This window comes from Xenopus laevis, chromosome 1L (assembly GCF_017654675.1).
Source record: "Xenopus laevis strain J_2021 chromosome 1L, Xenopus_laevis_v10.1, whole genome shotgun sequence".
Classification (NCBI taxonomy): Eukaryota; Metazoa; Chordata; class Amphibia; order Anura; family Pipidae; genus Xenopus; species Xenopus laevis.
In genome coordinates, this window is record NC_054371.1 from 208,574,578 (window position 1) to 208,588,183 (window position 13,606).

A 13,606-nucleotide genomic window follows, 5' to 3' on the forward strand; every position below is an offset into this window, starting at 1 on the left:
TGTATCCACCAAAGGTGGAAATATGAAAGTTAAATTTTAGTATACTATAATGTTCTAAGCAACTTATTAATTGGTCTGCATTATTTATTTTTTTATCGTTTTGGGTTTTTCTTTATTTTTTCCTTTTTTTTTTTTTTTTTTTTTTTTTTTAGTATTTGCCTTTTTATCCGTTTCCAGCTTTCACATGACCCCAACTAAAAAGCAAACACTTTCTGAGGCTACATATTTATTGTTATTGTTATTACTACTCTTTAGATTCAGGCCCTCAACTATTCATATTCCAGTCTTTTATTCAAATTAATTCACGGTTGCTAAGGCAAACTGGACCCTAGCAACAAGGTTGCTAAACCGCAAACTGAAGAGCTGCTGAACAAAATGCTAAACAATTAAAAAAACACAAATAATAAAAAATAAAATGTAAAGCCAATTGCACGTTGTCTCAGAATGTCACTCTCCATCATACTAAAAGTCAAAGGTGCACAACCCCTTTAAACTTCAATATAAGAAAAATGGACAAAAATAGAAAATATAAACAATTGAAAATTCTATTTTATATCTTGAAAACAAAGTGAAAAAAGCCACCCCGAGAAGGAAGGATGGGGAAAGGGGAGGGGATTTTTATTTATTTTTTTTGTCCCTGATGGACTATTCTTTAAGCAGGCTGTGATTTATCCAGTGATAGTCCTGAATAATTATCATTTTCCTCCTCAATAAGAGATGATTGCAGCAGATCCACACACTGCACCATTATTGTAAAATCGGTTTGTGATAAGGGGTCATACTATCAATTTCCACGATCCCTTTCATACGTTAATGAGTGTTGTGCGCCTCTTCAGCTGACTTTGTGTAAATGTGACGTCACTATATGCAGATTTACTTGTGGCAAAGTACTGTGGGATTTCTGAACCTTGTACATTTTCCCCATTTATTATTCTTTCAGATTGAAGATTTTGTACAAGGTTTCCCCTTTAAGAGCACAGCAGCATTTTAGAGTAACTTTGTTTTAAATCATGTAAAGTTATGAAAAGTAAAGTCTCCATATGCTAATAGGGGTGTATCCATGTAGCGGGGTTGAAAATGTATTTTTCAACTCATACTTACCTGGCAGGGGAGATACCATGATCATGAAGGTGGTTCTCCCAGGGCGAGGCTCATCCATTGCACTCCGGGTGTGCTGACCCCTGCGATTTCCCCAAATGCGGGAAACTCGACTGCATAATTTCTGGTAGTGGGGGACTGCGTTCGCGCTTTCCCCTGATTTCTTATGTTAAATAATAGATTTGTCTATGGCTTTAATTGTTATTAGCTGTATGTGCTGGTTACACTCTTGTAAGAGCAATACGTGTTATATGTGGTATTGATTCCTACTGTACAACCTTCTTTCTAATTAAGTTTCTGCTGCTTATGGTCACGTGCTTCTGTATGCAAATGAGGGTTTTTGTGCACGTGGTCTGCTAAAAGGGGGGATCGGCTGCCTTTTAAGTTTCATGTGGTTGTAAAACATCAGAAACCAATTTAACTGAGAATCCTTGACCTATATTCTTGTTCATTTGTGGGATTAAAAAGTGACACAATTGCAGGGCTCCTGTCTTCATTCCACACCCATTTTTTTTTTTTTTTTGGTACACAGCACACTAGATTCAGCCTGTTCTGGTCACATGCTTGCATATGCAAATAAGGATCACAAGCGATCTCAACCTGCTAAATTCTCAGCTGAATTCATCAAACAATTCGCATTTTAATTCTAATTTATAATTTTACTGTTAAGTAAACATTGGGGAAGGGTTTGTGTTCCTATATGTGACTTTTAAAAGTGGGGCTTGATATTCATCTGAATTACTTGTGAGTGGCTTACCGGAAAAAGTCACACTATGTTAACAGGGGTGTGTCCAAGATGCTTTTGTCGTTCTTCCCAGCACAACTCATACTTACCTGGCAGGGGAGATACCATGATCATGAAGGTGGTTCTCCCAGGGTGAGGCTCATCCATTGCACTCCGGGTGTGCTGACCCCTGCGATTTCCCCAAATGCGGGAAAGTCGACTGCATAATTTCTGGTAGTGGGGGACTGCGTTCGCGCTTTCCCCTGATTCTTGTAGTTAAAGAACAGTTACAATTGCTTATAATATGTGCTTACTACCAATTGTTTAGTTACTTCTCTTTATTTTGAGTTTGTGATGTATTGTATTGTCTGATCACGTGAAATGCGCCTGTCCCCAAAAGCAGCCATTGCATGGTCAGTCTTTTTACTGATCTAGTTTGCCTGCAAAGAAATAAAACAAAAATTGTTACAGGGAATTAAATATTCTGTAAGCGATGGACAGAAATGTAAATGTTTCTTGAGATGGATGTTACTGGTGAACAAAGTAACAAACAAGAACCAACTCCGTGGGTAGAAAACAAAGAAGTTAAGGAGTTTATCAGAATTTGTGATGCATTGTTTCACCTTGAATTTGTTAAATTGTTAACTTTGTAATAAAATTACGATTCTCCAAAATACTTTACTATTTTACATTTTAAAAGTAAACAAATCGCCTTTATTTTTTCTAATACCATAAATGTGATTAATTACACAACTGAATGGGGGGGGGCTATGAATGACTGCTATGATTAAATTAGTTAGCCAATAAAGGTATCACCTTTATACCACTTTTATTTATTTTTTTTATTTCAAAAGGGTTGCCCTGTAACATTTCATAAAGTAGTAATTTGAGGAGAGCACTCGGTAGCAATTCTGCTGTGAAAATTTTATTCAGAGACTACATAACACACAACATGTTTTGGGCCTTCCGTGCCCTTTCTCAAGTATAACCCCAGGCAGAACGTGAATCCCTTTTAAACACACCCATTCCATCCCCCCACCATGTGGGTAATTCATGTCCTCAGGTGGGTCCATGTCTTTAAATTCAGTAAAGAACCAAATCTTTTCCAAAGTCAATGTGTTCACAAAAGAGTCCATTCGCTAGAAAAGACAATTAAGTCTTTACAAATGCATAGAAATACATAGAGCCTATTGGTGCCATTATATTATCTAGTGAGTTAAGTAACATTCCAAGCGATACATTTGAAACAAAAAAGCGAAGTAACATGATAAGGAAATCATTTTGTTACTTTTGTAACAACCATGTTTAAGATAACCATAAGACGTTATCACTACATGTTAATCCCAAGAGACGAGGATTTTCTAGTACTGCACATAGAAAGAGTGCGTACTATGGCCGAAACAGGCTATTGACTATCCATTATGACATATACGAAATTCTATACTTTACCACCAGCGTAATTACTTTTAATTTTTACCTTTAGTCAGCTATGTCGCTGGTGAATTCTATATTCAGGTCCTGCAAGCAAAGGAGAAAACAAATGTTATGCATCATTTGGTAAGGTTTATTATAGGAAAGGTTTAAGGCTCCAGAAGTCATTCAGTCCCTCTGGGACTAGTGTATTAAATCTCTTAATCTATCGCCCCCTCTTCTATCTAATTCAGTTACTTCCAGTACACACCACCTTATTTGCATCGGATTATGTTTAAACTCATTAAAGTCTCTAGAAACCTATGTGTCGTTTGGTGAGTTTTCTTTAAAGTTTCTTTTATATCCTCTGGGCTCCTGGACATGTTGAATGACATTTAAAGTTAATTTCATATCCTTTTGTCGGGTGGTTTATCTTGGGGCCTTTCATTACTGAGGAACAACAGTTGCATCCCAGACCGGTATATGTGCCATGTTTGGGTTTGAAGGACAAAGCAAGTCCTTTAGTGTGCGTCCACGTTTAGAGCAGAAAAGGGGTGGTTGTTTAAATAGATGGACAAATTGCAGATCTAGCTGTATTAAAGGCCAATATTTCTTTAATTCCATTTTCCACCTGACTGCTGAATTGGTTAAATGTGGATGCACAGGGTATTCTGTCATTTGCTGTGTTTTTTTAACCAAAAGGCTGTCACAATGGAAGTATATAAACTTCCTTAATGTCCTTAAGTTCTGGTCTGTAGCCTTTTTCTAAAAACCGATCAGTAAAGCTACTCTTGACCTCAGTGTAACTCTGTGGTCTTGATGATATTCTCTTAGCTCTCATAAATTGGCCCTTGGGTATTGCCCTTTTAACTTTAGAGTTATGGAACTGCAGTGTGGTATGGGCTATGTAGGCCAGACAAAAAGGGAGGTTAAAAAAAAAAAAGAGTCCAGGAGCGCAGAGGATATATAAGAAACTTTAAAGAAAACTCCCCAAACGACACACAGGTTTCTGGACACTTTATAATAAACATAATCTGATGCAATTAAGGTGGTGTGTACTAGAATTAATTGAAGTAGATAGAAGAGGGGGCGATATAAAAAACTATTACAAGCAGAAGGGGAATGGATTAAAAGACTTAAAGGGATACTGTCATGAGGAAAAAGATTATTTTCAAAATTAATCAGTTAATAGAGCTGCTCCAGCAGAATTCTGCACTGAAATCCATTTCTTAAAAGAGCCAACAGATTTTTTTATATTCAATTTTGAAATCTGACATGGGGCTAGACATTTTGTCAATTTCCCAGCTGCCCCAAGCCAAAAAAATAATAAGCGAATGGACTCTTTTGGCTATCACATTGACTTTGGAAAAGAAGGCTGAGCGTAAGAAGAACTACCATTGCAGCTGTTCTCTTTCCTTTTAGTTTTCTATCTCTCTACAAGCTGGGGGTATGCTATAGCTGAGCCAGGATTCCTGTTTGGTGAGTTTAGGTGTAGTTTTTGTGCCTTTTTATATCTGTGATGTCATTTACATAGGACGGTAACACCCTGGTGGCTTCATTTTTGTCTACAAAGATTTTTATAATCATTTTAGCCTACGGCTTGTGCACCTAGACCTAAGGCAGAACAACTTATGTTTCTTTATGCAATTGACGGCAAATACCTTATAGGCACTGATATTACTTGTATGTAAAGGGGATCTCCACCCAAAAACTTTATTTACATAATGAAAGGACCCCAAGTCCCCCATGATCTGAGTTGCCAAAAGGGTGTCAAACCAACAATTTTAGAACCTGCAAAAATAGCTGCCTAGAATTGTAATGAGTATTTGTTATATTGTATACTAAAAGAGGACCTCCATCCAAAAACTTTATTCCAAAAAGTAGTTCTAAGCATCTTTCCAATACATTCACACATTTTTAATATTGTTAAAGTTGTTAGTAAATATAATTGCAATTGAAAGCAGTGTTTTGTTTTGTTTTTCCCTTTCTATTTTTTAAATCATAAAACATCATTTTAAACTGGCTTGAAGCTCTTTTAAAGAGACAGTGCCACACATCCATTCTCTCTTTCATATGCTAATCAGTGAGTGTGCAGTGGTTGTAAATAGTCTGGTTGACTGTGCAGGGATGACGTCAACGTATGTAAATCTAGTTGCTGCAATGAACCATGGGATGTTAAGTCATTTCTAAAACTTTCCACATTTGCTACTATTCAGCCTGAGTATCTAGGACAAGCCTTCCTTTTTTGTTTTTATAGAGTGCAGTTTTGAATACTTTTTCTTTGCAATATGTTTGGTTTGAAAACAGAAAGTCTCCAAATGCTTATAGAGATGTGTCTATGTAGGGGTGGTGGTCATGCAATGTACAACTCATACTTACCTGGCAGGGGAGATACCATGATCATGAAGGTGGTTCTCCCAGGGCGAGGCTCATCCATTGCACTCCGGATGTGCTGACCCCTGCGATTTCCCCAAATGCGGGAAACTCGACTGCATAATTTCTGGTAGTGGGGGACTGCGTTCGCGCTTTCCCCTGATTGTTTGTTGAATAACAGAATTTGTGGTCACATATACTTATTTCAATAATTGAAAGAGGGCAAGGTGCTCCAGAATGAGATTTAAAGTTAAGCTCCCCATAGACGCGACGATTCTTCTTGCCGAACGACCGATTTTAGGGAAGTCCGACCGATCCTTTGAAATTATCGTGCGGTTAGTGGGATTCGAACAATCGTACATCTTACGATTTTTCGGCCGACACCTGTCAGGAAATTGATCGGCCAGGTCAAAAAATCTATATCGGTCCCAGTGCAATCTCTCTATGTTTGCAGGGCCAAGCAGGCAGCTCCCCTTTGTTTTCCTGGCAAATTTGTCTTTTTAGTTGATGGACAATTCAGACGATCGTATGATCGTTCCGAGAAGATCGTGGTCTCACGATGAGGATCTGATCTTTTAAAAATCTCAACATCTATGGCCAGCTGACCGGCACTCAAAACGGATCCACAGGACCAAAGGAATTCAGTAAAAAAATAATTTTATTTGTAGAAAAGTTAAAATATATCAGCATCTCCATATACCCTGGAGATGCTGATATATTTTAACTTTTCTACAAATAAAATTATTTTTTTACTGAATTCCTTTGGTCCTGTGGATCCGTTTTGAGTGCCGGTCAGCTCTGCTTCCATATTCGTCACTTATACTTATCACTTCTAGTGTATTAAAGATGAGGTAGTATCTCAATAGAACACTTTGATGCTGTGTATGATTTTTCACTTTGGAAAAGCCATGGGTCTTGCTGCAGAAATAGTCCCCCCTTGCTAATAGGGTTGCCTTGGTAGCTGCCACTGAATTGTCTTTCTCAGGCTGGACAAACGATCCAGTGAGAGCTGAGCCATCTGCTAAGAAAAATAGGCAGAGCTGTGGAGTCTTGAATCAGAAGCAATTTTGGGTATCTGGAGTCGCCAAAAATGTACCGACTCCAACTCCTAATACGGTAACTTTAAATACACGCACTGCAAATTGTCTAATCAAATTTAAGAGTTTCAATGAGAGAGGATCTGATAGAAGCAATTCATTTTGGAGTGTTTTGCAGCTATATGCCAGGTTCAATTAATATATGTTGTTTTGGGTTTTCCAATTGTTTTTTTGGTTCATGTAGTTAAACTTTGATTTTGTTTTAGAATTACGAAAGGATGTTGTTTATATTTTTGAGCTTTGGCAGTGATAAAATACCTTTTATGTTGTGTACTTAACTTCTTTCTATCAACATGAAAAATACATTGGTCTGAGACGGAGGAACCATAAACTGAAGAGTCTAAATCGAAGGATTTATATTACTGACTCCACAGCCCTGATTATAGGCCTCTATATTGCTTTACTTACCTCTTCCAATGGAATCTACAGTCTCTTCCAAAGTGCCCCTCACTCTTAACAGCAGCACTGCACTATCCATTTGATGTGCTACTGTGTCTATTTTCATATATAAAACCCTATCTAAACAAATTGCTAAAAGATCTATCTCCAAAAAAGGACGCAGCCCACGCTTTCAAGCCCACTTTGAAAATGAGTCAACATGTCCACTTCTTTTCTCGCTATACACTGTTTGTTGCTACCATCTTGGGTAACAAGGCCCTGAGTTCCTCCCTGGCAAGCATTACTGGGTTGTAATAACTATGGATGCACCAAATCCAGGATTCGGTTCAGGATTCGACCTTTTTCAGCAGAATTCGGATTAGGCCGAATCCTTCTGCCTGGCCGAACCAAATCCTAATTTGCTTATGCAAATTAGGGGCGGGGAGATAAATTGCGTGACTTTTTGTCGCAAAACAAGCAAGTAAAAAAATGTTCCCCTTCCCACCCCTAATTTGCATATGAAAATTAGGATTTGGTTCGGTATTCGGCTGCATCCTTCGCAAAGGATTCTGGGGTTCGGCCGAATCCAAAATAGTGGATTCGGGTCAACCCTAGTAATAACCAGGTTAGAACATGTTCCATTCTCTATGTAGAAAACGAGTGCATGTGAATTTGTCTGGCTGCTTTTCCCTTCAGCAATGATGGGAATTACTTTGTTCAGTCGGCTGCCGGTAGAACAATGAAAGTGAGTAATTCATGTTGGGCAGCAACACAAGCATGAATAAAGTTCCTGTGGGTGCCAAATGAGGGCTGTGATTGACTATTTAGTAGCCCCTATGTGGACTGGCAGCCTCTACTTGGCAGTACACTTAGTTTTTATGCAACTGATACTTGCCTCCATGAGCACCAAATAAGCACCAACTTTGAGGCCACCAAGAGCAACATCCAATGAGGTAATGAGCAACATGTTGCTCACAAACCACTGATTGGGTCTAGGATTGGGCGAATCTGACCTGTTTAGTTTCGTCAAAGATTTGCCGCCAGCGAAATGTTGCCAAAGCCCATTAAAGTCTATGGGTGTGAAAATTGTTTTTGACGTGCGTATTTTTTTTTTTTTTTCCTGACGCACAACCCCATACAAGACTATGGGCGTTAATTCTACAGCAAAACCAGGCGAAAAAATTCGCCCATCCCTAATTGGGTCCAAATTACACTTGCAAGCAAGCAGTATTTTGAATAAAATACTGGTATATATGAACAGAAGGCGGCCTTAATAGTAATATAGGGTATTAAAAGTAACTGAAGAATTTTCCATTTTATAACATACTTAAAGTTTAGTTAAAGGTGAAGTACCCTTTTAATTGTTTTCATTGCTTATTTTATATTGTATTTTTCTTTTTATTCCTACACTGTATATAAACCCAAAAAAATTGCTATATAATGTAATATAGTTTGGTTATATAAAGTGAGATCTTTTTTTAAAAAAAATGTTTTTAAAAAAATTATTTTCAGTTTAATGTTCAGCAGACTTTTTATACAGGTTGAGGAAATTAAATACTTTCCACTTGGAGGATTGCTAGTGAACTTAAAGCGGTTGTTAACCTTTCAAACACGTTATTTCTGGTGTATTGCATGAAACCTTCAGAACAAAAGTGTTTGAACAACTTTTTCAGTTGCTATTCTATGTTTTAGGTCTTTGAACTGTTAGTTTTCTACATTAGCTGATATGTTTGTCAGCAGCATCTGTACAATGTTAGCAGCTACTGTATCAGTTACACGACATTCATCAAACTCAGAGGTTATGCTCAGCAGAGACAAAGATAAGAAATGTATCAGCTAATGAATCAAATTAGAATAGTTTGCAGACCTGCTGTAGGGAGACATGAGATGGTGAAATATGAAACTTTAAGGGGCCGATTCACTAACTTCGAGTGAAGGATTCGAAGGTAAAAAACGTTGAATTTCGAAGTTTTTTTTGGGCTACTTCGACCTTCGACTACGACTTCGAATCGAAGTAAAAATCGTTCGACTATTTGACCATTCGAAAGTCGAAGTACTGTCTCTTTAAAAAAAACTTCGACCTCCTAGTTCGCCATCTAAAAGCTACCGAAGTCAATGTTAGCCTATGGGGAAGGTCCCATAGGCTTGGCTAACTTTTTTTGATCGAAGGATATTCCTTCGATCGTTGGATTAAAATCCTTCGAATCGTTCGATTCGAAGGATTTTATCGTTCGATCAAAGGAATTATCCTTCGATCGTTCGATCGAACTATCTGCGCTAAATCCTTCAACTTCGATATTCGAAGTCGAAGGATTTTAATTCCTAGTCGAATATCGAGGGTTAATTAACCCTCGATATTCGACCCTTAATGAATCGGCCCCTAAGTTTCAATATTAGAAAAAAAATGTCGCAAATAAAATATAGAATTCAACATTCTTCAACTTTGATCCAATCCATGTAGTCTGATAAACTATTATTCCTATTTATGGAATCCTACTGAAACAGAAAAGACCACCTGGTTTACATGCAAGTTATTGTATTTGATTTTGCATCATACTTGAGGGGGAAAGTGTCCAAAAGAGTTCCAGAAAAGCTAGTTAATACAACGGTCCCTAAGAGTTCCACAGAATTGCTCCCCACCCTCCTGCCGTTTCAGAAACACAACCTGCCATGTCGGAATGTGAATTTTAAGATGGACCTGGTAGCTGTTCAATATTATTTATTTCATTTATGGCAAATGCAAATTACATGGATAATTACATTTATGTGTTCTAGACCTTTCCACATTGAACCATCATATATCACCTCAATTAATGATGACGAACCACAGCGAATCACATCAGAAGCTTCTGCAATGAACAAACGAATACACTATTACAGCAAACTCAGTTATCCCTCAGGCGGAGGTCTGGTAAGTGAGCTAATTACAAAATGCATTTGCAGCTTTTCCAGTTTGCCAGGCTTCAGAAATGAGCAAAATGATCATTATATTTAATGACACTGTGGTTATTTCCCATTGGCAAACTGATTATCCATTTAGAAGCCTCTCTATGTTGCCGGCATATAATAATAGGGGAAGTTAGAAGAAATCTGGGGGGCGCTGTGTGATTCTGCCTGATGAGCAAATTTGAAATATGTTTAGATGTTTACAAAAAATTGTTCTTAATAATTTGGGGGTCTCACAAATGATTTTGCTGTCAGTCCCAGTTATTTCCCTTTGTTGGGCTGTGTAACTTATCTCTAAAAGTGTAGGTGCTGTTAGGCCAGTTCAGTTGGCGTAGGGAACATCCTATGCAGGGAGCTGTCAGCATAGGAAATAAATCCACGTGATGCTGGCTCTGAGATTAATCTTTATATCACGTTAGAACTTTTTCTTTGTTTTTGCACTTGATTTTTTTCCACTCACAGGCACAACATTTAAAGACTTTCTTTTAGTCTTCAACACACACACTCACAAGTTATTTTGCTATGCAAGAAGGTATTTCCAGTTCGAGTGTCCCACTACATGAGCTGGTTCTCTTTCTAGAGCTGTGATCCCCAACAGTAGCTCGTGAGCAACATAGATGATGCTCCCAGTGGCCTCAAAGCAGGTGCTTATTTTTGAATTCTTGGTTTAGAGGTAAGTTTTGGTTGCATAATAACCAGATGTACTGCCAAACAGAGTCTCCTGTAGGCTGCCAGTCTACATATTGGCTACCAATAGCCAGTCACAACCCTTATTTGGCACCACCCATGAACATTTTTCATGCTTGTGTTGCTCCCTAACTCTTTTTACATCTGAATGTTGCTCACAGGTGAAAAAGGTTGGGGACCCCTGTTGTAGGGTAACCAGTATTTGTGTTGGACCTGTGATGTGTGCCAGAGCACAGCTTTCTATGGTTACGATTAGTCCTTCTACACTTTAGAGGCACAGTTATCAAGGGTCGAATTTCAAATTCATGAGTTTTTTTTTAAAACTCCCATGAACTTGAAATTCGACCAATCGAAATTTATTAATAAAATCGAATTTTTAAAAGTCGGATGAATAGAATCGACCCGAAAGCTCTAATCAATTTCTCCTAAAAAAAACTTGAATGTCAGGAAGGTTGCAAACAACTCCAAATGAATCCCTGAACTTCTCCCATTGACTTAAGCAGCAATTTGGCAGGTTTTAGGTGGCAAATAATCGAATACGAGTTCTTAAAGGAATTGTTCTGGGTAAAAATAAAAACTGGGTAAATAGATTGTATGTGCAAAATAAAAAAGGTTTCTAATATAGTTAGTTAGCCATAAATGTAATTTATAAAGGCTGGAGTGACTGGATGTCTAATTTAATAGCCAGAACACTACTTCCTGCTTTGAAGCTCTCTTGGTTTCCAAGGCAGGCAGTAACCAATTAAAGAATTGAGGGGGGGCACATGAGTCATATCTGTTGCTTTTCAATCTGAGCTGAATGCTGAGTATCAATTACAAACTCACTGAACAGTTATGTACCATGTGGCCCCCCTTCAAGTCACTGACTAACTCAGAGTTAGAGAGCTGAAAAGCAGGAAGTTGTGTTTTGGCTATTAGGTGAGACATTCGGTCACTCCAGCCTTTATACATTACATTTATATCTAACGAACTATATTGGAAACATTTTTTTATTTTGCACATACAATCTATTTACCCAGTTTTTAATGTGTACACTGAACTGTTCCTTTAAAGGGCCAGAAAATCAAAATTCTAATTTTTTTTTTAAAATTCAAATCGAATTTAAATAACTCCCTAGTTGAATTTGACTAAAAAAAAACCCTGCAAATTTGCATTTCGAATTCGAATTTTCACTTCGACCCTTGATAAATCTGCCCCTTAGAGAGTCACACTAATGGTTCACCATTGAGCAAAGTAGTCTTTGTTTAATGCAGATGGAAAAAATAGAGTTTACAAATGTAGGATGTGTATCTGATCCACTTGATCAATGCTACAGAGTAGCCCAGTGTGCCATAGCCCTCAAAGTGCCAAAGGTCATAGGGGATTAAAACACATTTATTAAAGCTAGGGGTGAATGTTTTGCATGCTCTGTGGCCAGTTTTCATAGATGGACTTCAATTACTGCAATCTTGTTTGTGTGCCATATGCTATGTATTCTTTTGGTTAGATTGCTCCCGATCATGTACTTCCTGCACCTGAAGAAATCTACGTTTACAGTCCATTAGGAACTGCTTTGAAAATTGATGGCAGTGATGGCTCAGAAAAAAACTCCAGCATTGTAACAATGTATGTAAAAATGGTCAGTCACAGCTTATAGCATCCAATTATTTGTAGATGTTAGAAATATGGCAAACAATCTTTCTCCTTCTTCAGATTTATGATCTGGAACACGATGATGGGGACATCGATACTCAGTATTCCCTGGGGAATAAAACAGGTACGGCAAACTTTGAATTAATATTTTACCAATGAAATATGTACACGTATCCGTGTTTATTAAAAATATTGTTGACCATAAAGCAAGCAAGTAAGAAACTTGTTAACCAGAAAACTTCGTATTATGGGAAGGTCATCTCCCATAGACTTCATTTTATCCAAATAATCCACCTTTTTAAAAATTATTTCCTTTTTCTATGTCCTAATAACAAAACAATACCTTGTGCTTCATCTAAGATATTATTAATCCTTATTAGCAGAAAAAAAGCCTGTTTATTTCATGTTTAATTGATTTTCTAGTAGCCTTAATGTATGAAGACCCAAATTACAGAAAGATTTGTTATCCTGAAAATCTCAAGTCCCAAACATTCGGGATAATGGGTCCCATACCTGTGCTGAACTTAACTGTGTTACCAGAGATGTTCAGAAGTCTTATTCCAGTAACGGCCCAGTTGAATAGTGCAGTGTCTATGAAACAAACACTCAGTTAACAAGGCATGAAGGCATTTGTCTACTGGAGCTCTCCATCCTGGATCTTGTTAACTGAGTGTTTGTTTCATAGACACTGCACTATTTAACGTCTTCTGGGCAGCTGTTGAGAAGCTAAGCTCAGGGGTTCCTGCAAATCATCAAGTAGAAATAAGGTTTGCTTGTCACAAACATATACTACAGAGTTGATTTTACATTACTGTCCCGGATTACGGGGCTTCCAGCTGCACGTGACTTTAGGTGTGGCTATCAGGGGTCACTAACTCACTCTCGCACACAGGTTAGACTAGCACAACAGCACCCCAAACACAAACCACCGGCACCGGCCCGGGGTTTAAGGTAAGTAAATACATTCACTTGGGAGCAGGGCCGCCATTAGAAATCACGGGGCCCCGTACAACAAAATTTTTGGGGCCCCCTGGGCCCCGCCCACACTGACGACCAAGCTCCACCCCATATTCCGCCCACTCCACATCGCAGTTAAAAGACCACACAGACATCAGCGCTAAAAAAGTAACCCCCCCCACACAAGTTGTAAAAAGCTATTGATGGTCAGGGCCCCCTTATAAAAAATTGGGGCCCCAAAAAAAAAAAATTAAAAAAAACTAAAAAATAAACAAACATTGGTGGCAGGGGCCCCCTTATAAGT

At 38.1% G+C, this 13,606-nt stretch overlaps 1 protein-coding gene and 3 non-coding genes across 5 annotated transcripts in view; all 4 read left to right on the forward strand.

Moving 5' to 3' along the window:
• Nucleotides 1-13,606, forward strand: part of LOC108718341 (sodium-coupled neutral amino acid transporter 9) — a 77,298-nt gene that overhangs the window by 39,990 nt on the left and 23,702 nt on the right. For both annotated transcript variants that reach the window (XM_018266099.2, XM_018266108.2), the window contains exons 3-5: nt 9,856-9,991; nt 12,200-12,318; nt 12,406-12,469. In XM_018266099.2, coding sequence (XP_018121588.1) covers nt 9,856-9,991; nt 12,200-12,318; nt 12,406-12,469 — 319 coding nt within the window. The remainder of the gene's footprint in view (nt 1-9,855; nt 9,992-12,199; nt 12,319-12,405; nt 12,470-13,606) is intronic.
• On the forward strand, nt 1,094-1,257 carry LOC121392957. The gene has a single exon (XR_005962945.1). It is a non-coding gene; the product is annotated as a U1 spliceosomal RNA (small nuclear RNA).
• Nucleotides 1,925-2,088, forward strand: LOC121392962. Its single transcript, XR_005962953.1, has one exon. It is a non-coding gene; the product is annotated as a U1 spliceosomal RNA (small nuclear RNA).
• LOC121392960 lies at nt 5,604-5,767 on the forward strand. The gene has a single exon (XR_005962950.1). It is a non-coding gene; the product is annotated as a U1 spliceosomal RNA (small nuclear RNA).